Below are 26,990 nucleotides of genomic sequence, written 5' to 3' on the forward strand. Positions count from 1 at the left end.
ACTTATCTCATTCTATGGCCAGATGGCATTTGACCTGTCAAATTGTCACTAGGTCATATCTTCAAGCTTTTGTATTGTTAACAGATTTTCACATATGGTATAGTAGGTTCTAGAATGCATGAAGATGTATAATGTTATTATTATTATTATTATTAATTTTTATTTATAAGGCGCCACTCAGTGTCCATAGCGCCGTACAGGGACAAACAAGTACAATACAAGGTGGGACGGCACGGTACAGTAAACAATAAGCACAGTAACTCAGTAAGCTCAAAGCACAGCTAGAGAGAGTGGGGAGGGAAGACCAGCAGGCGCCGGAGCCCAAGAGGAAGGGCGCGGATGACGGGGAGACCCCCAGAGGGGTGGGGGGAAAGGTAGCTGGAGAGCAGAGTTAAAGGTGCAGGAAACAGGAGGTGAGATGGCCCTGCTCAAGGGAGCGTACAATCTAAGGGCAGGTATGTTACAGATAAACTTTAATGTGATAGGTACCACTGTGACATCATAAATAAAAATTCTGGCCAGAATAACATACAGAATTATGACATACATAAGCTGCAATGTATTGAGATTCTGGTAATACCGCAGGATGTGGGTTGCGAGTAGTAAATTAAAGCAGTCCAAGAAAAAATAGTCACATAAAAATTAAGTGCAGATATGCAATTTATATCTATGCAAAAGTAGGTCCGTCCAGTGGATGATGCAAAGTATATGAAGATGATTGAGAATGGAAAATAGAATTGATAAGAGAATTGATAAGAAAAGAGAATTGATAATGTATAGTTCCATACATAGGGGAATATTCAATTGTTGAATTTCCCCGCTGCGTTAAAAGTATTACCGTTATTACGGTAATTCTGAGCCGTGAGCTGAAATCCAGCGTTAAAGTACCGTAATAATGGTACTTACGCGCACTATTACCGTAATGATGGTAATAGTGCGCGCGCCGTGTTACTTTTGCCAGTAATGCCAACAATTGAATATGCCCCAGAGACTGTTAAGTCAAATTTGTCCAGATGTTGTTGTGGGAAATATTCCCAATAACTCACATTTGTGAAAAGATTTTGCTTGTAGAGTAGTGACGTTCCTCTCCTATATAGTCTGGGCATTCCTTCCTTCCACGTGGGAAGGAGTGCGGGTGGTAGTTCTCGCTCATGTGTCCTGTCGGAGATGTCTAGTTTCCAAGGCTGCACATGCGCCGTAGAACCTATTATACCATATTCTAATAACTATTAGAGGGTGGGAACTCCCCCTATCATATAGGCTCTACTTAGTGGCAGCACTTACATCCAGTAGGAAGCGCGGCTTCTCCCACTACCATTGTTATCCCAGATTTTCACATATGAATAAAAATGGACACGTGGGTTTTGTGAGTAGATAAGGGTGTCATGGGACTTGCACAAAAAAATGGCTCTGTAGGCAAACTAAACTCTACTAAAGTATACAAAGTAACATCTTTATAAAAGCTAGAAACACCCTCCTCTGACATTTTATGTCACATTTAACAGGTACTTTGAATATAGGATGAACATGACGAATTTACTAAATATTACTTACACCAAGTATCTTTCTCTGGCAACGGGCACAATCTGGTGCAAAGAACCTCTCATAACAAGTCTCACAATAGAGCGACCCTTTCTCTTGAACAAAGCCCATCTCGGCCATGCTCTTCTTACAGTGAGCACAATTGAATTCTTCTGGATGCCACGATTTCCCCAAAGCCAACAAAAACGGTCCTCTGATATAGGGAAAACAGGTGGACATTAGTGCATTGTCTTTACTAGGCATATATATAATAGTATTATATATATATATATATATATATATATATATATATATATATAATATATCTCTATAGAAAGATATAGATACATAGACCATTACAGTAAGCATAACATTTACAATATCCTACCTATGCAAATCAAACGGTTCCCCTAAAATTTCTGAGAAATTCTCATATTTTTCATCCATTTAATATGTATAAGTTTTTAAATGCACCCACTAAAAATAAATAAAAATGTCTTTATTACATTAGGTGTGTGTACACAATAACAAACTCTTTAGAATAATTATATAAATCTCATTCTCTACTAAAATCTTCTCAACAGTATTTTTAGGTTATATGGCACAAGCACATATTTAAACCTTTTGCAGTTTTTTGAGTTCAGAAATGAAAAAAAAAAAAAAATGAAGCTGCAATTAAACCCTGCATTTTGATATTCATTCTCTTCTAGATGCGGAGCAATGACTAACAAAAGAATAAATGAAACCAAGTTTATCCTACATTTTATAGTTTAATTTTAAATCTCAATTACACTACTTCTCAAGCTGCAAAGCCCTTGAGGATGGACGAACAATGGAAATACTGACCTAACTTGGTATCCCCCATCCTCTGTACAAGCACCTTTATACACTAGTGCCCTCTCAGCTATGTACAGAAGCAACAATAGAAGTCCTTATGTACAACAAAGTGCTCTCTTCTCTGAGTGTCAGCACAGACTAATTTAACGGACTCATTAACAAAAGACTGACACTAAAGAAGACAAGTTTTCCTGTTCCAGACAGGATTGAGTTTCTATCTGTATTAAATAGACAGACATCGCTACCTACAAAATGGAACCTCGAGAGCATGGAAATGTTACGGAACGAATATCAGAAGTAAAGTCGGATACAAAAGGAGAAGGAGAAAAAAAAGGCTTCAGCAACAGAATCCCTGCACAATGATGGCTCTCTAAAGATTACAGTGCTGACATTCTCTGGTCAGAAAACCAAGTTCAACTCCAGGTGAATAAGGGATTATGTAGAAAGCAGAATAATCAGAGTCACGCTCTATATCACCCACTCTTACATAAGGTTACCATACATATTATGAAGCATGACAAACTGGAGCACTAGTTTAAAAATGCAGAGATGTAAAAAGGAGTGTGCAAGCTCATGGTTATAAATTGCTGCTTGTCCATTTGAAAATAAATATGGCTAATCCTTATACTGTATGCTGGAATGTGCTGTGTAAATTCTTTAATCTCACAACTCACTTTTCATATGCGTAACATCGGTTAATACTGCATTCAGCATTAAGTGGGCCATGAATAAGGTTAAAAATATAAACCAAATAGAGTTTCTAGAAGCAGTTACTCACCTACATCGAAAACATTTTTGTTTAATTACTATTAATCTTACTCATGGTTTTCTTTCTTGTGGCAATACAATTATGAACTTGCTTGAAATACACATGCCTTGCTAAAAGTTATTGAGAACCTGTCACACATTTAAAAAATTAAAAAAAGAGGGGGAAAAAAAATCAATAATTAATTGTACTAACAAAAAGGGTTTGTTATCTAAGGGATCTCGTCTAGCTTTTCATTCTGTCTAGCAATGCATCCATGTCCTGAATGTAGTTTGGCTTCAAAACAGGTGTTCTGAACGGTCACTTGATACAAATGCCCGCTTTACTTCAAGGTATTCCTGCCAGCAAGGGCATGAACTGTAATTGCATTAAAGCAACCAGCTGCAGTCATTCAAATATGATCTGAGGCAATGAACTGGCGTGGTCTAAACATGAAAAGGATTCATCTAAATTTGTAATACACGTAATAAGAGTATTACCAAATTACAATACATCATTACAGCATTTTTTTATAATTAAAAATTACAGTAGCATATAGGATGGCAGTTTCTTTAACAGAAATGAAAACCGACGAAAGCGTGCAAAACATTACCAAACAGATTTTCAGTTTTAACTGGAAAAGCCTGAAAACTCCTGACTGAAGGCTTTCCTTAGTTCAAATAAAAAATACCCTGAAATCAAGAGTGTCAGTCATAGTTACTCTGCAGTAACTTACCATTCCACCCCGGCTTCCTTCACTACTGGTCCATAATTTACATAGAAACCAGATGCACTTTTCACTATAGGAGCACTGTATAGGATTCTGTTTCATCTTGACCACTAATCGCAATGTTATTAGGTCTCTATGGGGGATGGAGCCTGAGGGCCTCCTCAAACAGGATGAAAATCCGATAAGCTCAGATACCACTGCAATTAGCAGTGATGATTAAATGCTAAGTGGATGCACTGCTCCTATAACAGAAATGGGCATCAAGTAATTAAGGAGGATCAGTGAAATGAGAACATTGCTAAAGTGCCAGATAAGAGTACATACAAAGGGTCCCGGAACTCATCTCGACAGGACCTTCTCCACCTTGCTATCCCTCCTCTCTGCAGGCCCGTATTCCTTCAATTGGTCTTTTCTTCCATCGTTATATCCTCTGTTTCTTCTCTCCCCCACAACACCTTCTCTATCTCGCAATACACCAACACCACCTTCAGCCCTCCACTCAACTCCCCTTTCCATCCCATAGCTCCCTTCATGTGCCTTCGATAGGGTGATAATTAACCCTCCAATCATCAGTCATCAATACTCCAAATCTTCCATCATTAACCCCTGCATCAACCATCACTAACTCACCCATCATCAACCCCTCCATTCTGCATCATCACCAATCTCTCATTTCTGCATCAGCATTAACCCTTTCTCATTAACCTGCCACTGTCAGAAATTATCTATAATTAAACTAGTCCATTACTATTAACTCCTCCCTCATTTCCTCCTCATCCCCTCACTCACCCAGGATGCATCTCAACTCCACTGCTTTAACTTAGAAGGTAACCGTTTATTCATCAGTCCACCACTGAGTACATTGGTGCCACCAGATGGCCCTGCTTCAGCAGAGAGAAACTGAATCTGAATTTGGCTCTCCACAAAGGCTGGGCATGCCTGAAGTTACCATGGTCCAATTTAAGTAGGGATATTAGTTATGGCAGATAAAAAAGGTGTAGTGTGTGTATATTATATACATTTCATGATACCTACCGCTCTTTCTCATCACCCTGCATTCCTATCTCCTGACACCTTCTCCCTGTGACCCCACCGCCCTCTCCACGGGCATCTTGTCTCATGCCCTAGGATCCTGTCCTGACACCCTCCCCTGTTTGATTAAAACAAAACCACACACATTATGGGGTATTTTTACTAAACTGCTGGTTTGCAAAAGTGGAGATGTTGTCTATAGCTACCAATCAGATTCTAGCTTTCATTTACTTAGTGCATTCTACAAAATGACAGCTAGAATCTGATTGTCTGCTATAGGCAACATCTCCACTTTTGCAAACCAGCAGTTTAGTAAATATACCCCTATATGTTCCACAGTGGTTCATTCCACAGCCCTGAAAATTCTAGAAGGACATATACTATACCTTATGACTAGGTTGCAGATGGCACACATTGGGGTGCGTGTCCCAGCAGGTATATGTTCTGCCCTCTGGAACAGTGTGTCTTGGTCATCCAAAGGAGGTGGTGCAATATGCTTGTTATTATTTGCTGGTTTGGATGCATATGGTGGGTTTGTGATCCTTCCAGTTAAAGGGGCTGAAAAAGACAATTGGATAATTTAGATGCAGCAGAGCAATTAATATTAAATATCTAATTGCTCTTGTCTTAAGCATACAAAATACTAAAGTTACAACTTTAATAATTGCAATCAATATACTGATACTAAATGTATTTGTGGGATCTTTAGGGTTTCTAGCATGGCTATTTTGACATATTCTCCATTCATTCAACCCTTAACAGATTTCTGGTAACAATTGTCAGTTATTGTACAGTATGCTGCCAATGAAGAGGATGAATCTGTTTTAATGTTAACGTGTCACAGACTCTGGTTGCTGTTTTTATAAAATTAAAAAGAACACTGAGTGAGTATTAAATTGGCAAACAATTTATATTACAGAGTGCAGTTTATTATTGCTCAAAAGAAAGACCACAGATCTAAACCTCCTTGCTCCACAGATAAACACGCTGTAATAAACTTACAATATGGTCAGTAAACAATCTGCCCAGAAGGTCCCTAGTAGTCTCCTATATGGATTTGATGTGATATTCTGAATGTCATCGGTTAGTAAGATTAAAGTTGGTATTCATATTTATCATAACTATTCAATATTTTAATACACTTGAAGTTAAAGAGCTATCCTGTGCATATTCCTATTGTATATAGTCAAAAAATGGAACAATTCACAAAAAAGAAAAAACTACACAATATTTAGAAATAAACAAGTCCTTGTCAGTCTCGGTGGTAGTCATCATTCCAAGTGACATTACACAGACACAGACTACAGTTAAATAAATATATCAACGACTATGGGGCATGTTCAATTGTTGGCGTTCTAGCCAACGTTTTCGCGGCGCGCGCACTATTACCGTAATAGTGCACGTAAATACTGTTATTACGGTAGTTTTCTCGCTGGATTTCAGCTCGCGGCTCAGGGAGCTGCGAGCTGAAATCCAGCTTACTATTACCGTTATAACGAAAATAGTTTTAACACCACGGGGAAATCAAACAATTGAATATACCCGCCAGTTGAAATGGACATCACAGAGACAGCGATATGGAGTTTTCCGCTTTTAAAGCGGCAATGCCAGGGCCCGCGGCAAGGATAATAGAAACTAAGGGTTAGGTTTAGGATTAAGAATAGGATTATTGTTGGGGTTAGGGTTAGGATTATGGTTACTATTCACATTAGGATAAGGCGTTGGGTCTTGCTGTTGCTGCTTTAACACTGGGAAACTCAGTATCGCCATTTTATGTGATGTCAATTTCAACTGCTGGGATTTTCTGTAGTCACAAATGATAGCACCCGCATTGGAAATGTTCTGTATCACTTTCATGACAAGTCTATTTTTGCGTGTCAGCCTCATAGTCTTCAATATATTTATGTCGCTGTAGCCAGTGTCGCTCTAATCGCAACTGAAATAACCTACCCAACCCATTATTCTTTGGTGCCAATATCTATATTCTCAAAATCATGATTCATACTGATCCCAAGCAGAGCATGCATAACATGATAAATTAAGGAAAATGTGACTAGACTTGCACTCAAAAGATTATTCTTCCCAGCAGCTAGCATTTCACACTGATATTTAAATGCCCCAAAGACAACTTCTGCCCAGGTAAATTGTTATGAGATATCTATAATATAAATGTCTAGTGGCGTGTGTTAGTCTGTCTGTGTGTGGAAAAAATAAAACCAAGCTGCAGCACCACCTGCTGGGCGGAGTTATACACTGACCTACTAAATTCTTAGTGTGTGGGGGAAAAAAATCAGAAAGGGCTGAAATTTGGTATACTAAGATGTTTTTAATTTGTTAATTGTTAAAAGTGTTTATAAAGATTTAAAAAAAATATATATATATTTATTGAAGGAGAAGTGACAGTTGGGAGTGGTTGGTGGTTGCCGGGGGTGACAGTGGGGAGTGGTTGGTGGTTGAGGCCTGGGCTATGGCCCAAATGCATGACAAGAACCTTTTTAACACCTTAAGTAGCTTGATTTGACTAGAATGCATGAGTATCATGCACGGGTTAACTTTTATATATATATATATATATATATATATATATATATATATATATATATATATATATATATATATATATATATATACACACATACACACACACACACACACATATACATATATACACACACATATACATATATACACATATATACATATATACACATATATACACACACATTTCTGACCATATGCTCACAATAGAAAAGGTAAAACCAGGTGATCATTTACTGAATGTTTCAAAATGGAACAGGGCTAAAACTACTAGTACATGCTTTCCTCAGTACATGACAGCAGCTAGTAGCACCTTCTTCAAACAAAGCTCATGTTTCTCTTTACAATTTAATATTTAACTTTCTATTATCCCCCCCACACCCTCTTAGTTTCGTGCTGTAAGCACATTATTTGAATGGCTGACATTTACAAATCACCAGCACTTGTCTCACAATGTGCTTTGCTTGGTGAAGTCAAAGTTTGTATCAGTTTTGACAAGATACATTCCTGTGGCTTGTTGTCATGGACAGAAAAAATAAATCAGAATAAAGAGAGAAAATGAATAATGCATATAATGTTACTGCACCGGGAGATTAGGAAACAGTGTCCTGACCTGACAGTTTCTCAATATTCACTGTAAGATGCTCTCCAACCATCCCAATTTTTGAATTCCAAACAGGGATTAGAGCAGGGCACTTTGGGGAAGTGGAATGGTCACATAAGGTTTGGGTGGAAAAGGGTGAAACTTTGTTGGACTGGGAGGACCAGTAATGTATGTTAGTTAGGAAATCACTGAGACCCTTGAAAATACTGAAGGAAGAAGGCATTTGATCACTGAAATAAAATGATCGGTAATTTATGACAAGCAAAAACATGTGGAGTACCTGAATATGTTTGTTATGTAATTGCACCTGCTTATACAGATGAAGATGGCAGCTTGGTGGACTAAGATTGTTGCTTTGTGCTCCTACTATTAAAATAAGCATATAAGCAAAAGAGCTGTGGACAGGACAATCTAAGATGTGTGAATTGAATTCTGCACCTACTTTGAGATGGAGAGGGTTTTCCAATGCAAGCCTTTTCATATATTACTATACACATATGTATAAATGAGCAGTTAATGCCACAGTGATCATTGCAGGGTAGCGTCAATTATTTACATGAAAATGTCAAAAATTGTATTTCTGTGCAACAATTTTTGTCCAGTGCATACATTGCATTGTACCTGTTGGTACGCTTGGTAGATATTGATGGTCTAACAATAGAGAAGACATTGCTAGAAATGCTAGCAAGAGTATCCTGTTTAGGATAGCTGACGAATACCATTTTTGAACAGAGCTCCAGTCTGGTCTCCAAGGGTGATAGATGTTGGCATGCAATGGGGTAAATGGGATGCATCGGGGCCCATGGAAAGTAAGCTTTATCAAAACAGCTGGGCAGAGACCCCTTTAGTTCTCCGGAAATACCCTGCAATACATTGCATCAGATATCTTCTGACTGACTTGGTATACAAACTACAGATAGTCTGTTTCAGGAACACACGTAGTATATGCCAAGTGATTTAAGTTCTCTTTCCGGTGCCATAGCACGTAAAAGAAAGGGGAGATACACATTCTCATGGGCAAGGCTATGATTGCAGAGGCAAGAGGGATTCCAAATGTAAAAAGTTATGGTAGAAAATGATGACCAAGGTAAACACAAGACTCCCAAGCTACCATGTCAGATAATATTTTTGATTTTTGGATAATATACATATAAAATACACACAAATATGGTATGCAGGAATCCAGCCCTCATATTGTCTAAGAGTTTTATAAACCTAGTCAACATTTTTGAACAGTATTTCTTGCAGTGTATAAATTCAAGGTACTTGTAAGCCCCTTAAACATTAATGGTGGGGCCTGTAGATGAAGTATTGCGAGAGAAATTCAAATATTCTAAAAAGGCTATTGTTTTGTTGTTTGCCACTCAGTAAATTAGACAAATATTTAATCTTCATGTGGTGAGCTCATATAGCTGCACTGCAAAGTTAAGTCAGGAAGATGAGCTTTCAATAGTTAAACCAATTTAGTTGTTTTTAAATTATGATACATGAATATTAGTGGTCATCTTGCATATCTCCAAACATGGTGTACATAGACAGTAGCATTAATCAGTAGCTCCAAACAGAACTTATTTTAAAAAACAACACTCAACACTTAAATCTGGATTAAAAGCTTTTGATCAACAGATTATTTCAATTTAGGAGACCAGACACACACGTCTGAAAAATCTCAAAATCCCAAATGTGTAATGTCATACTGTCAACTCAGGTGAATATGGTCATGCTTCTGTCCTTTGAGTAAAAACAAAGGAAGTTCTGTAACTTTCAGCTTCCAAAATGAAAATGTTCCTAGCTTCCCTTCATGCAAAACCACTTGCTGAACTCGGTGCCAAATTAGGTTATTTTTGAACTCTATTCAGATCAGATCATTTACAACTTAAAGTTCATAAAATCAATCAAACTTTCTTTTGTAGCAGTAGCTAGAATTGCTAGCACTGGCCTATATGTGTCCATTTTTTTGAAAATTCTGTACAGTAATCCACCTCTATGCAAACATTTAAATGAAAAACATTAACACAATATGTATTTAACAAGAACATTTTACACCAGAAGTCATGTTCCTTCTGGTGTAGAATGGCGATGACGTGTTTCCATTTCCTTTTAAAAGTTTTTGGGAGGTTTTTTCCGGGGATGTTCTGCCCTTTATTTAAATTTCTTCAGCATATTGCAGCAGGGAGCCCATACGTCGTTTTATTGTGTACGAAATCAAAATCTTGTAAGACAACAATATGGCTGTCAAAGGTTGCTGGCCAAATGTCTGGTCTGAAACAAATCATTTAAAACTTGTTTAGTGTGTACGCGTGAATCACCTGAGAGATCGGACCTTCAGTCGTGGGTATAATTGTTGTAGATAAAGCATTGGTCAGAAAATTATCCAGTGTGTGTCAAGCCTAACACATTTGTTAAAGGTGAATCATTGTACAAATCATTTTACAAACCTTGCCTGAAGTAAAGTATGTGTGCAATTTATATGGAACTAATTTTCCATTAAACAATATAATTTGTATACAAAGTGTGTTCCTTTCAACAACTAAACTGACTCTGAATATATTCTACTGGGTAACACGATTCCCTGCTCTACCTGTGTTAAAAATGAGTGCAGATTATTCCCATGTATTGTTTAGAATAAAACACTATTTGTACAGCTGTACATTGTTCTTAGAATATCTATTCTTGGCTCTGATCAAACCAGTAATTCAAGTAAAATTGACCTGATGTATCCCCCTCCAAATTAAGGAGTTTAAAAAAAAAAAGAAAAAAGAAACAAAATTGGCAAGAGTAATGAAATTCTTACTCATTGGTCACTACCAAATTCTTTGCTCTTGTCAATGTAAATGATCTGACTCCTTTTGAACCAATGTACAAAAAACTTATATTAATTACAGAGTTTAAAAGGTTCAACCACATCAAATTTTTGCTTTCTGAACTTTTAACTAAATGTCTTTTACACTCTAGCCAATAACTCCCCACTCTCCTTCAACTACAGTAAAAGTTAAACGGATTTTGTATATCTAATTACACTTTCCCAGGACACACATGTCCCTTTGCAGCTAAACTATAAATGCAATGTCCAGTGTACATATTTTATTTTTATCTCTTACAATTCTTTAATCCAGGGAAGACAAGCAAAGTTAGAATTAAAATCTACACACCCACCGTAATTGTTTGGTAAAAGAATACTTTAGGAAGATTGAGAATCATAAACTTGACTCATCCTAATTTAATTGCCGTTTCCTGTATTCTCGATAGAGGGCAAGTCATTATAATCAGCTGATGAATAATTAGAATAAATGCAGTTTATTATTTAGTTCAAACTTTGAAAATGGTTTCATGAAATGTATTCATGTACAACTGTGGGCAGAATGTAATTCATATTACAGTAACATAGCACCATCTAGAGGTAAAATCCAATTACAGCAGCAATGTGTAAACTAGAGAGATGTAACTCTTATATAGTCTGTTACTAGATCATTTTGGAGTAAAAAAAAAAAGTTTAAAGCTTTTTGCAAATTGCAATTTTAAGAAGGGCACTTTTCAGAGAAGCTACTGCGAGGCCAACTGTGACATTAAACAAGTTGCAGAAGTCAGTAGCTGCAAATGACGATAATGTAGATGGGTCGACAACCTTCAAGTGCATAAAAAGACTATTATGGGAGAATCACACAAAAAGCCAAAAAACAAAAACCCATATTGTTGCAGGCAGTCTTGTAGTCTGGCAAAAGAGAAACAATTTGCCCTAAATGCTAAATAGTATGTGTGACAGGATGGACCGCCTATGCCACCCTGTCTGTTGTTGCTGGGAACCAGCTGGGCTTACTTTGCCACCTTTCCCTTAGGTTATCCCAAATGCACCCTCTTGCCGCAGTAGGAGGGGCTTACAATGCTGCCACCACTGAATTTCTTTATGGTGCTCAGAACCACGTTCCTTCTGCGTAACTGTCACTGCTAGTGTACTCCTGTGCTGGTGTACTTGGGCTGGTAACTCCGGACCTCTTACTATGGATCCGGGTTGCTGTGGATGGATCCTTCCTGGCCTATCACACTGACCAGAGCTGCATGGGTAGCAGGCAGAGCGGTGGTACTGGAAAAGCTTGGGTCCAAATCTCAGACACCCGGAGAACGGATTTGATTTTAGGGTCTAATCGGCAGGTCACAGGATTACAGCAATATTGAGTATTGAATATTAAGTTGTCAAGCAGGTCTTTGAAGCAGAGTGATGTTTATTGCTCAAGTAATTCTAGAAACGCTGTGATGTCCGGCATCTTTGCTTTAGACGCAGGAAATGTAGCAGCACGTTTTAAATTAAACCTTCCTGTCTCCAAGTGAAACCTCACACATCAAAAGGCCTGATTAGCATTAGACCTTTTTGTTCCAACAGTTGCAGAATATACATTCCCAAAAATAGGTTTAATCTTCTAACAAGTCATTTACACCGCAGACTTTCTAAACAAAGTGTCACGGTCACCAGGAGTCTCGACCCAGAATTTACCAGAATAGACTTCTACTCACCAGAGGCGCGGAGTCTCACAGCGGCTGGTCTTCTCCAAGAACTCCCGCAAGGAAGTATGGGTTTTAGCGGCTTCTACTGTGCAAGTCGCGGCCCTCTGGAGAGTATGGTAAACTGACGGATACAGCTATACATGATGAGAGCAGGGACCTCCTTGAGCAGGGTAGAAAGAGGAACACTAGAAGAGTAGAAAGTCTCTGGGTAGTAGGAGCTGTACTGACACAGCTAGTATTGAATGTAATGACCAGTAGTAGCGGAGAATAAGTAGTGCAAGGGCAAATAGTATGCGGATGAACTGGGGCAGATAGATACAGCACTAAACGAGGAGTAAGACTTGTTCAGGCTACCAATGCAATACAAGGTAGCGGAGTAGTCTGCGGCTGACTACTATCACCACTGATGCGGAGTAGAGACTTAGTCCAGATGGCAGGTATAATACAAGGTGGAGGAGAGGTCTGCAGCTGACAGGTATTACCACTGGTGTGGAGTAGAGACTTGTCCAGATTGCAGGGGAGATACAAGGTAGCATGGAATGATCTTCGGCTGACAGGTATTACCACTGGCGTGGAGTAGAGACTTGTCCAGATTGCAGGTGAGATACAAGGTAGAGTGGAACGATCTGTGGCTGACATGTATTACCACTGGTGTGGAGTAGAGACTTGTCCAGATTGCAGGTGAGATACAAGGCAGTGTGGAACGATCTGTGGCTGACAGGTATTACCACTAGCGTGGAGTAGAGAATTGTCCAGATTGCAGGTGAGATACAAGGTAGCGTGGAACGATCTGCGGCTGACAGGTATTACCACTGGCGTGGAGTAGAGACTTGTCCAGATTGCAGGGGAGATACAAGGCAGTGTGGAACGATCTGCGGCTGACATGTATTACCACTGGCGTGGAGTAGAGACTTGTCCAGATTGCAGGTGAGATACAAGGTAGCGTGGAGCGGTCTGCGGCTGACAGGTATTACCACTGGCGTGGAGTAGAGACTTGTCCAGATTGCAGGTGAGATACAAGGTAGTGTGGAACGATCTGCGGCTGACAGGTATTACCACTGGCGTGGAGTAGAGACTTGTCCAGATTGCAGGTGAGATACAAGGTAGTGTGGAACGATCTGCAGCTGACAGGTATTACCACTGGTGTGGAGTAGAGACTTGTCCAGATTGCAGGGGAGATACAAGGTAGCATGGAACGATCTTCGGCTGACAGGTATTACCACTGGCGTGGAGTAGAGACTTGTCCAGATTGCAGATGAGATACAAGGTAGAGTGGAACGATCTGTGGCTGACAGGTATTACCACTGGTGTGGAGTAGAGACTTGTCCAGATTGCAGGTGAGATACAAGGTAGAGTGGAACGATCTGTGGCTGACATGTATTACCACTGGCGTGGAGTAGAGACTTGTCCAGATTGCAGGTGAGATACAAGGCAGTGTGGAACGATCTGCGGCTGACATGTATTACCACTGGCGTGGAGTAGAGACTTGTCCAGATTGCAGGTGAGATACAAGGTAGCGTGGAGCGGTCTGCGGCTGACAGGTATTACCACTGGCGTGGAGTAGAGACTTGTCCAGATTGCAGGTGAGATACAAGGTAGTGTGGAACGATCTGCGGCTGACAGGTATTACCACTGGCGTGGAGTAGAGACTTGTCCAGATTGCAGGTGAGATACAAGGTAGTGTGGAACGATCTGCGGCTGACAGGTATTACCACTAGCGTGGAGTAGAGACTTAGTCCAGATGGCAGGTATAATACAAGGTGGAGGAGAGGTCTGCAGCTGACAGGTATTACCACTGGTGTGGAGTAGAGACTTGTCCAGATTGCAGGGGAGATACAAGGTAGCATGGAACGATCTTCGGCTGACAGGTATTACCACTGGCGTGGAGTAGAGACTTGTCCAGATTGCAGGTGAGATACAAGGTAGAGTGGAACGATCTGTGGCTGACATGTATTACCACTGGTGTGGAGTAGAGACTTGTCCAGATTGCAGGTGAGATACAAGGTAGTGTGGAACGATCTGCGGCTGACATGTATTACCACTGGTGTGGAGTAGAGACTTGTCCAGATTGCAGGTGAGATACAAGGTAGCGTGGAACGATCTGCGGCTGACAGGTATTACCACTGGAGTGGAGTAGAGACTTGTCCAGATTGCAGGTGAGATACAAGGCAGTGTGGAACGATCTGCGGCTGACATGTATTACCACTGGCGTGGAGTAGAGACTTGTCCAGATTGCAGGTGAGATACAAGGTAGTGTGGAACGATCTGCGGCTGACAGGTATTACCACTGGCGTGGAGTAGAGACTTGTCCAGATTGCAGGTGAGATACAAGGTAGTGTGAAACGATCTGCGGCTGACATGTATTACCACTGGCGTGGAGTAGAGACTTGTCCAGATTGCAGGTGAGATACAAGGTAGAGTGGAATGATCTGCGGCTGACAGGTATTACCACTGGCGTGGAGTAGAGACTTGTCCAGATTGCAGGTGAGATACAAGGTAGTGTGGAACGATCTGCGGCTGACAGGTATTACCACTAGCGTGGAGTATAGACTTGTCCAGATTGCAGGTGAGATACAAGGTAGTGTGGAATGATCTGCAGCTGACAGGTATTACCACTGGTGCGCAGGAAAGCTTCCATGGCAGGCAGGGACCACGAGCAGGAGCAATGAACTCCTTGGTTACCTCAGAGGAATGAGGACCAAGAAGAGGCAAAGGTAGTAGGGCAGCAGGTGTTTTAAATAGTGTGAAGTGATTAATCATCCAATGAGGAGAGAGACAAGGTTTTATCAGTCCTTAGGTCTGCACATGCGCAGACCCCTGGTCAAGATGGCGGACGGCCGCGGCGCAACACAGGCGCCAGCAGAGCAGAGAGAGAGACCTAGATCTTGAACCAGAGGAACCAGCAATCCGGTGAGTGACACAAAGGCTCATTGTATCAGCTATATACATCAGAAATAAGGTATTTCCTTTTGAAAGGTTACAACAGAAAAACCAAATTTTCTACCCTGGACTCATAAATAACGATTTCCTATCTCACAATATACACAATATCAAAAATAAGTGCATGTGCAATTACATAAATAAGTGCCCTGTGCTATGTGCTTTAAATAAATTTTTATCAAAAGTTATTTAATAGTGATCCAGTCACAGTATGTATTATGCAAATCAAATACTGCACACCAGCCAGGTAACACCATACCCACTGTGACATATGGAGGTGGTAGCATCATGTAATAGAGGTTAGTCTGAGCAGCAGGGATAGAAATTTTGTTAGGATTGATGGGAAGAATATTAATACACATATACATACTTAGGCCACTGAATGCAACTGCATTTAAATCATGTCCTAACGCAAATGACACTTCCGATTGTCTACGACTTGAAGGGCAGAATGGGGATGGGAAACGGAGGACGCACATAGGCAATGTACAGTAAGGGTGTGCCGAGGTTAAGGGTGTGCTGAGGTTGAGCGCACACACATTCGCTCGATTTTAGCTCTGGGCATCTTTTATGTTTGTGTTTTTTAGCTATTCATTTGCACCAGCTACAGGGCCGGTGTAAGTGACTAATCCTGATGACTACACGTATGCATACTAGAACATGTGTTTGCAAGTAAGGGAAACTATAAGAATGCATTTTATGTACAGTATGCATTAAGAACATCCTGATTTATGCATTTCATGTAAAAAAAAAATATATAGAATTGTATTAATGATTAAAGTAATAATTGTAAAATCATTTTAGAATCTTTTTTTTTTGGATGCATTCAGAAGGGGCTCTCTATTGCACACATGGATGTGCATATACTGTAATCTGTTCGGCATTTCTGCATACTGCAAGTAATCTATAGCCAGAGCGCACTTATACCCGTATTCAAATGGAAACATTTCTTGAGATCTGCTTATACTTTAATATGGGCATACGTGCATGCAAGTTATGTCCGTTTTTTTAACTGTAAGTTGTGTTCAAAGATTACTCAGGCCCTCAGAGACCATGGGGTATTTTTACTAGACTGGGGGTTTGAAAAAAAATGGAGATGTTGCCTATAGTAACCAATCAGATTCTAGCTGTCATTTTGTAGAATGTACTAAAAAAATTATAACTAGAATCTGATTGGCTGCTATAAGCAACAGCTCCACTTTTTCAAACCCACAGTTTAGTAAATATACCTCTATGTTTTTGTGCATGACAATTTCATTGAACTGCAGCAATTATTTAGTTGTATAGAACACTTGCACATAACCTTGAGCAGTTCCATTTTCAATAAGAACATTGTATAAATAAAAAGTTTTCATACCATAAAGTGTAATCAAACATGCAGATTCAGGCTCTGTGAGCCGCGAGCAAAAATCTGTGTTAAAATTATCGTAGTAACAGTAACGCGTGCCCAGCATTGTTCTAAACAACAACGTGGGGAATTGAATCTGCCCCTAAGAGTTTAGTTATGCTTCTATACAGCAACAGAGGTAGACTACCAGTAACTGACTGCACAGCTTACACCCATAAAAACAGATAGCAAACATTTTTCAAATTGCATGAAACAAGCAAAATCAACCTGTTTGAACAACATTTATTACAAAGAGACTCAATTTTGGTCCAGTTATAACATAAACCTAAAAAAGGTATAAATAGAACACATATGTAGCAGTCATAACTACCTGGTTGCCAGCCTCCTGGTTTGGCTGTGCTTGGCAGACCGCTGGGTTTGTATGCAGCTGGTGGGGATTTGTAAGAACTGGACATAGTCTTACTAGATGCAGCAGACATTGCAGTGACTGGTGTAGGCTCCGGTAAATCACTGTTCATAAGAGAGAAGATACCCATGAAGATAATACCAAAATGCAAAACATTATTACTAGAATTCACCAATGATAAATTATTAAACTGAATAAGCAGCCATTTTTCACAACAAAGTATATCATGTAGAACATTTATGGCAATGAGCAAAATAAGAGTACCCAAGCCTGATACAAGCATTTTTAGCAAACAAATCCACAGACCTAAAGAGTCGAGTGAGCTATTTAAAGTAGGAAGTTGCTGCTAATTCTAATTTAATAAAGTTATTTGAAATACCGGTTTCTGGTTTATTAATGAAACACAATTTACATCATGGCACCTGTGGGGGCCAGTTTCCAATGTATTTGATATAGACAATATTAATGCAGACCCACTAAACACCTTCCATGTACAATACAAACCAAATCAAAATATATACACTGGAACTGTAAAAATCTAAGAAGAACTTCATAATTCTTTAAAATGACGGATTAAAAAAAAAAAAAAAAATACAAATAAATAACTACATTATTCTCTAAATGCTGTGGCTATGTATGTCTAAAAAGACAAGCTTAAAGATGGTCCAATGAACAAAACACACATTGACAATTCTTTTTCTATAACACAATGGATTTCATTTTTGTATCACCAAAGTACTATTACTTATCTTTAGTCATTTGTATTGTTTTAATCAGAGAGTAGGGATGTCAGCGGTTACAATAAGCCAGATGTGGTGGTTCAGTAACAGCGAGTATGTTTCTTAGTGTAGACAAAAAGATAAAAAATTCACCTATGAACATTACCTAGTGTTAAAAATACCAGATCTGCATACTTATGATCATTCTTGATTTTTTCCACACACACACACGAAGTAAAAAGATTAGGGCTTTTATTGTTTCCATTCTGTCTCAGGATTCATATGCACAAATTGCTTAAGAAGTTTACATTCTCTTGTGGTTTCTCACATTTTTGTATTTCATATGAAGCGGTCATGACTTGAGCATTTGTCATAGAGCAACATCTGCACAGAACAATTTTACAAATGGCACACAAAGGATCACTGGCACAGTAGAAATGCATGAACTACAAAATACAAGGTGTAGCCAGAGGCTGCTTAAAAATACAAGATTTATGAAGCCTCTCCTATGTGGAAGCTCCTCTTATATAATGCTACAATATATAGCATTTACCACAGAACTTCCAAACCCGTCCCACTGCTCAGCCCCTCTTAAATACCGGTATCAATGTGGGAATCATTAATCAAGTGTTAAACTACCATTTCAGCTTGCATACTTAATCCCAGATGCATGGTTTCCAAAAAGATCAAGGTTTTTAGTTCATTTATTGGCCTAAGGAATGAGCACATGCAGGGATTAAATTAATGTATACAACCCGTTTAAGGGTCTGATTGCAGTATCATGTTATTACTTGACTTGTGCAAGTTTGTGAGTAGGTTGGGACTGTAAGGGTAGTAGATAATTAGGATGTTGCACCTGCATGCAGAGACTAAGGGTCTGCTGGTCTGGGAGGACGTTAAACAAGTTCTCATTGCAGGCTGAGAATGTCCCCTAATTGGCGGTAACATCAAAGAGTAATTTAGATTTCAGCTTATTTGTGGTGTCCCAAACTAAATTTCTTGATGAGCCTTTCTAGCCTCACTCAGATTATCATCTTTTATATAGCGCCACTAATTCCGCAGTGCTGTACAGAGAACTCATTCACATCAGTCCCTGCCCCATTGGAGCTTACAGTCTAAATTCCCTAACACACACAGACACACAGACAGAAAGACAGACAGACAGACAGACACAGAGACAGACACACACACAGACAGACAGACACACAGACAGACAGACTATGGTCAATTTGAGAGCAGCCAATTAACCTACCAGTATGTTTTTGGAGTGTGGGAGGAAACCCACGCAAACACAGGGAGAACATACAAACTTCACTCAGATAAGACCATGGTCGGGAATTGAACTTATGACCCAGTGCTGAGGGGCAGAAGTTCTAACCACTAAGACACTGTGCTGCCCATATAGTATTAGTATAGTATAGCATTAGACTAAATCCGATCAATGTTCTTTGGATGTAAAAGATACTTTGTATACCTCACCTCTTACACTGTTCATTGGTCAGCACACCAGTGGATCTCCTGGCCGGTTTTGAATTTGAAATAGGTGGCTTAAAGACAGGTTCTATGAGAAGAGCGTCCAAAAGAGAACGATAGACAAAGGGATCAGACAGTCTAAGAAAATAGAAAATTAAGGAGTGGAAATAAAGGAGTATGATGATCCATTTTCAAACAAGGCAGATAGAGCAATAAAGTTAGTACTAAAAGCAAAGTGAAAAACTGTCATTTTAAACAGTCAATGGCAACCTTTAGCACTCCTGCTGATGGAATGCATAAAAACAAACTAAAAAGACAAAACAGGTGAAATGCTCAAGGTTTCCCATCTCTGTTTTTAGACTCCTCCTAAATGCAAAATAACACCAAAATAGAAAACAAACATGCAAAGAGTCTAAGAGTAAAAACAAACAAAATGTATTATAAAATAATTTGCTTGAAAAAACAGTACAGGAAAAATATACTAAGGTACTGTATTATGATGACAGTGACAAATTATTTATAGAGATTAGAGTTAACGTGTTCATACAGATACTAAGCTGCTTAATACCTCGCCTGTGCACCCACAACGGCAGACAATGCAGCCACTGCAATGGTTTTATTTTTGGAACGTTGCATTGTTGACGGTGTCAAAACTGGTAGAGGGCAAGGTGCAAACTTTGGCAGGTTGTCCAAAGGGTTTTCCATCAATTGTTTTTTTACAGAAGTACTTACATGAAAGAAATGAACAACACCAGACATATAAGAAGAGCGACAATTCTTTTTCTAAACACACAAAATTAAAACGTTTGCTCAAACTTAATTTGCCATATGTCATTTGCTAGTAAAGTGAACAGCAATGCTTGACAGAAACGCTAAATGAAATGTAGCTTATTATTCACAAAAAGCTATCCTGAATGTCTATATAATCCTGTCATTGTCAGTAACAAGCTTCTTCTCCCTTCAACGCTAATAATGTGAAACTTGATACAAGAGATGTTTGCAAATATAGAAAAGCTATGTCTTCGTTACATTAACGGAAATGTTCCTTTATAGCAAACGGTAATTTCACAAATGTATTCTGTACTCTTCACCAACACTACCTAAAGAAATGTTAACATGTACTTTTATTAAACCAAATGTTCAACAATGCATGTGGTTCGTAATAATAAAACATTAGATAATATTGGGAAGAGCCAATACCCTAGAAAGAAGGTTCACATACTCTGTGGGGACAAGCAGCATGTAGATCATTAACTGCTAAATCAAAAAACATGGTCTACTCTGGCAAGTATTTGAAAATAGATCACCTGGTGCCCTACACTGCATTAGAGACATGAGCTGAGCCTCTTTGCTTTTGTAGTTAATATTTGAGCTTGCTACTTCCATTTTGCCATATACCCTGGGCCTTGCATACATTCTGCGGCGTCCTCTACACATGTACGTACTAATGATGTCTAGTCTATGGACAACTACAATGCATGTCTTGCCCTTAATGTGGTGTATGAAATTCCTGCAGATCTGTACCTTGCTTGAGTCAAAGAAAGTTGTGAAGTAAAAGATGACGCATGAATTACAGAAGTCTGTTCTGTAGAAATGCCCATGTTCACATGTCTGACCAGAAAGAAAGACCAAAATCACTAAATTACATGATGACCAAATCAGTCTACAAATGGAAGTAAATGTAATTATAAATAGTGAAAAGAAAAAAAAAGTATTTATTCTTTAGGGAATTCTTTAAAGCAATCGTTTAAATCTGAGGTAGACCACTGACATATAATAACAATATAAACAAACAAAAAAAATTGAACCAAAAATTGTTATCAATTAAAAAATAAAACCATATAAACGTCTAGCTAAAAATACCTGCTAGGTGCATGTGAAATTGCAGGTGGCTCCACAGCACATGAAAATGTGGCCTCTTGGGGGGCTGGAGGTTCACAAGTCTGTGAGGCAACGCTGCATTTTTGTTTAAGACCAATCTTGGCGTCTGTTTCACTTCTCGCAAGAGTATCGGAAGAGGTATTTTCCAGCACAGGATCTGGTACTATCATTTTGGACCTTCAGTTGCCAAACGTCAGTAAACATTGTGGAAACAAATACGCCAATTTTTACAATATAATAAAACAACTTTTGTCACTGTAGTCGAGTGAGGATTCCAATCATTCTCTTATATCGCTGGTTGTAGTGAATCATGTATGCAAAGACATTGTTTTGTGGCACATAATTTAAAACTGTCTTTAATTTGTAGATAAAGGAGAAGTGGAACTCAGAAACTTATGAAATATGCTATGAGGACATCAAAAAACTCTGTAAACATTAGGTACTATGGGGCCAAAAGAAGTACCATAACTACATATCAGCACAAATTAAGAACAGATTGAAAGTGAAAAGAGCACTGAATCACCTAAAATACACCACACAGAATCACAATGGGAGCACTGCTGCAAAATTAGCGAAAACAAACATTCAAAATGATCAAAGAGTGAAAAAATATAAATATGTAACTTCTTGCTATCTGCAGATATAAAGAAACATAACAGTCCCCCTGTTTTCTGAACAGAACTAAGCACAGTAAACTGCAGTTTGTACACATTTATTCTCCAAGCCATGTGCCTAGGAGTGGGATGACAAATTTAAAGCAGAGTGGCAGTATGTTGAAATGTCAAAATGTATTTGAAAAATTGTAGCTCACTTCTTTTTGCTTCTGTGCAGCACAGAGAAAAAAAATATAGTGATGAGGTGCCAGTGTTACAACAGACTCTGCTGGAAAGGGTGGGAGAAAGATCAGTATTTGTTACCCACAGGCAAAATATATTTAAAGGCTAATTGTGGTAAAATTTAAATACCAAACGTTACAATTACTTTCAGGGGGATGTGGCTTTGACAATCCCAGTCTTAGTTTAAATAGGCCTGCTAGAACAGGAGCCAGGGATTCCTACTCATGATTGAGACATGTCAAATTTCAGGAATTTTATCTCAATTAATTCCACCAAATATTAAATATTTAGTTTTGGAAGGAAATAGCCTTACATTTCTAGATGGAGGACCTTTACAAAATATTAACACTGATTTGTCCTAATACCACCAGTGCCAGATCTGTAAAATTCAAGGGGAGAGGGAGAGGTCTAACCTCGAATAAACAGATGCATTCTTAGATATGGTAGCTACTTGGCTGTTGACCTTAAGGATCCGAATGGTAGCAGGAGGGAAAGGTGCACATTTTGGCAGGGATTCCAAAGGATTGATGAAAAAAGCCTTTCTAAAGAAAAGAGTAGAGGATGAAAAGCAGAGCAAAACTATACAAAATAAATGCAATCAAAAAGGTTATGTACTAAAACAAATACAAGTAAACTTTATGACCAGTTATAAAGTTTGTAGAGTCTGCTTCAAATGATTAGTTCTGCTCCCAGATTTAACCAAATCGCCCATTTATCAGTAAGAATAGAAAGCCCTAAATTATGTTATGATCATATATAACTTTGAGCTGCAGTTTGAAACATTTTGACCTAGAACATTTTTCCTAAATAATCAGCTAATTTCATCCAGAATCCTTACAACTGCCAATCATTAAATTGGGCCACTGGATTGCATGAATCTAAAATGGTTACTTGCTTATCCTGAAGCTGTTGAAAACCCATGGGATCTTCAATAGGTACACACAATAACGTTTTATTCATTTTTGTGTGTGGGAGATAAATATACCAGACTAATTTTCAGTTTGAGCTCAATTCTAAAACTTGCCAGGTGCAATTATGTTAAAGGGATTTAAAATAAATGTCCAATGCTCAAGAGGGAATAATTGTTGTAATGTATTCTTTATCTACAGAGTAATAAGAGGTTGTTACTCCTGGGTAATTTTTAAAAGTGGGTCACAAAATGTTAATATTGTAATATACTATAAAACAGTCACAGTCTGACTGTAGGACTAAAAAGTCTCCTAAAAACAAAAATGTCAGCAAGTCCAAATCGGAAAAACCTAGCTGCCTCATTTTACCTGATGAACACTCAGACCTGCATGTTCCTTATAGTGACTTCCAATATGTAGGTACTTATCTACTGCTATCATCCCCACTTATAATATATATCTATATCAAGTACAGCATACATTGGTAAAGTCTCATGTTTTAATTTCTTTTGCTATATTAATTATAAGTGCAGAGTGACTAGATCAATCTCAGCAAACAGTTTACCTGTTATGCGGATTATTTGAAGAACCTGGGTCAATAGATGATCTGTCAGGATTTGGTGTTATAATAAAATCCGTGATGTTCTCCCCAGCTTCTGCCTGTCCTACAGGCGTAGGATCTGACCTGCTGTGTGGCCATGCATATGCATTCCAGGTTGATAAATATGTATATAAAATCAACAAGCTCACATAAAATGTTTCACTGTAATAGTTAGAAATGTGAAGGGTGTGCAGAATAGTGCAATAAATTTATTTAAAGAACATTTTCTAAAGCCATACATCAACCTAGTCAGAACTTGTTTACAAACAGGCTATTAATACTACATAATTCAATATTGCCTATTCCCAATTCTCTAGATTTTGGTTGGACTGTCCTGTGGGTTAACATAATTATCACATGGAGAGTAGGTGTAGCACACACTGGAGGCAGGTGTTTTTAGGGGAGAGAGGTTGGGGGGGGGGTAGCATAACACTGAGTGCTAGACACACCCTTGGGTGTGGCCATGTCCAAACATTACAAAACTACTCTGGAGTCATGAAACTCCACAATTAATTTATAGAACAATGAGGTGAGTAGGTACTGTGGCTAGCAATTGATAGCAATAGTACAGTGCTGTCTCAATATGTGATATGAGTAGAACACAATCCAAAACATGCAATAAAAATTATATAAAGCCTGGAAGACCTCAGTGACGGAGAAACTCTCAATGAAGGTTCACTTGTAGAAAGAACATCTTCTGTTTGGGAGCCCACTGAGCACATGGCTGTATTCTCAGGCAACAGCTGACCGTCTGCTTTAATAGGAAAACCTGCAGATATGCTTAAAACAGAATTTAACCAAGTTTGAGCTTGTTTGAAACTCTTATGACTGGCAGTCAAATTATCACCATATGCAAAATGACAAGATAGTGACTATTGTTAATAATACACGGTGGGGCTTTGCTTCTAGCATGGTTTTAGGGATGAGGTTCACTTCAAGCCTAAGGCTAGGTACACACTGTAGGTTTTTCAGCCGATTATCGGGCCAATCACCCGATAAACAACCGCTCGGTCACATATCAAGTTAGTGTGTATAATCACACAATGAATGAGAATCGTTCCAAAGTGACGATTGTTGTTTCATTTGGTTGGTCATATTGTTTAATAATCTTATTTCAATCACCTTCCGATCATGTAGTGTGTATGCACTCACGATCTATAGAGTTACAGAATTATGGGGCCTGATTCATTAAGGAAAGTAAAGCAAAAAAGTAGTAACTTTGCACCTTGGCAAAACTATGTTGCATTGGAGGGGGAGGTAAATTTAAAATATGGGGACAAATTTATAAATGGAGAGAGCATGTCCTAGATCAACTTTAAGTTTCAGTGTGCTACATGAAATAACAGTCAGTATTTATATTATGTGCAAAATAATAAACTAATATGCACCCCTTGCATTGTAACATGGTTTGTCCAGGAGAACACTCTTATTTTTTTGCCTCACTTTCCTTAATGAATCAGGCCCATGGTCATTTCAGCTGATGCCGCAATGAACATGTCCCGGTGACTTAAATGTAGAGAGCGCTATAGATTGGTGTATATTAAAAAACTATTCAAAGATAAATTTCCTGGCACAACATATATGTTAGTCAGTAAGAATAGAAAATATATATTTAAATAAGGTTCAACAAATTCTTTAATATAAACTGCTCAGTTCTGCAATGCTATGTAAATGTAAATATATCAATATAGACCACATACTGAGACTTTTACTGGCCCATAATTATAGTCTATTCTCATACAACAATATCTTGTTTAAAATACCAACAGATCTCAGCCTGTAAGTCTGTATATAATGATCCAGTCCAAACTTATCAGCAATGTCTCAAATCCACACACACACACTCATCAGTGGTTGTGAAAATACTAATCATCACAGTAATTCCCAAAGTAAAGTCCACTTTTTGCGTGCATAAAGATGTTTGAGAACTCACATTTGCGATGGTATATCTGTTAATGTTCTTGATATTGAATTTCTGTTGCGTAGGTTCACTCCGGGCAGTCAGGGGCTCTGTCTGGTACGTCCTGTCCCCGACTGTTGCGGTGTGCTGCTGGTGTGTATTCGTCCAATAGACTTACTGTAAATTGGAATGCGCCCTGCGTTCCAAAAGCTGGACTTCTGTTTTTTGGCTTCAGTATGTGGTACGCACGCTGTCTCTTGCTTTCCACATTGAGTGGGTTCTATTCAAAGAATTCTGATCCTCGTTATCTATATACAAATTACACTCCAGCACTGTATATATGGGATCTCCTTCTCTCCCATTTGGCTTTTAGGATGCAGAGTGCGTTCCAACTTACGGGCAGTCTATCGGATGAATACACACGAGTAGCATGCCACAACAGTCAGGGATAGGACATACCAGAGAGAGTCCCTGACTTCCCGAAGTAACCCTACGCTACAGAAATTCTATATCAAGAACATTAACAGATATAACATGCAAAAGCGAGTACTCACACATCTTTATGCACGTAACAAGTGGACTTTACTTTGGGAAATACTGTGAAGATTAGTATTTTCACATACCACTGACGATCTCTCTGCTGCATTTGAAACGGTTGACCACTCTCTCCTCATACAGACGCTACAATCCCTAAGTCTTCAAGACACTGTCCTATTCTGGTTCTCTTCCTACCTATCTAAAATCGTCCTTTCAGTGTTAACTTCTCTGGAACAACCTTCACTCAGCTTCCTTTATCAGTTGACTTCCGCAAAGCTCAGTCCTAAGTCCTCCGCTATTCTCTATCTACACCACTTCTCTTGGAAACTAATAAGCTCCTTTGGATTTCAGTATCATCTCTATATACAAATGTATCCTCTCACCATCTGTGCTGTTTCATGTTACGCACTGTCTTTCTGCCATTTCATCTTAGATGTCCTCTCGCCAACTCAAACGCAATCTTTCAAAAACTGAATAATATTCCCATCCAACAACAGAAGCTTCCTGCCTGACATTTCTATTTCTGTTGGCAACATGACCATAGATCTCATCCCGCAATCCCACTGCCTAGGTGTAATTATTGACTCGCAACTATCCTTTGTTTCCCACATCAACTCTATATTTACATCATACTGCATACATCTAAAAAACATTCCCAGAATAGGTACATAACACAAGACACTGCAAAAACTTCATGCACTCATCTCCCACATAGAGTATTTTAATTCCCTCCTTACTGGCCTTCCCAAAATCAGACTCGAGCCCCTACAATCTATTTTGCACGCAGCAGCTAGATTGATTTTCCTTGCAAATCGTTTTACATCTGCTGAGTCACTCTGCCAGTCTCTACATTGGTTTCCTGTTTTTAAACAAATCTATAAAATTCTTCTACTAACATACAAGGCCATCAACAAAATTGCACCAACATACATCT

General features: G+C 38.8%; 1 protein-coding gene across 3 annotated transcripts in view; it reads right to left on the reverse strand.

Annotated features, from left to right (window-relative positions):
* PDLIM5 (PDZ and LIM domain 5) overlaps positions 1–26,990 on the reverse strand; it is a 134,180-nt gene that overhangs the window by 12,403 nt on the left and 94,787 nt on the right. For all 3 annotated transcript variants that reach the window (XM_075201574.1, XM_075201588.1, XM_075201581.1), the window contains 3 exons: positions 17,166–17,305; positions 5,252–5,423; positions 1,555–1,735 (listed from right to left, as the gene is read on the reverse strand). In XM_075201574.1, the coding sequence (XP_075057675.1) occupies positions 1,555–1,735; positions 5,252–5,423; positions 17,166–17,305 (493 nt within the window). The remainder of the gene's footprint in view (positions 1–1,554; positions 1,736–5,251; positions 5,424–17,165; positions 17,306–26,990) is intronic.

The sequence above is a fragment of the Mixophyes fleayi genome, chromosome 1 (genome assembly GCF_038048845.1).
Source record: "Mixophyes fleayi isolate aMixFle1 chromosome 1, aMixFle1.hap1, whole genome shotgun sequence".
NCBI lineage: Eukaryota > Metazoa > Chordata > Amphibia > Anura > Limnodynastidae > Mixophyes > Mixophyes fleayi.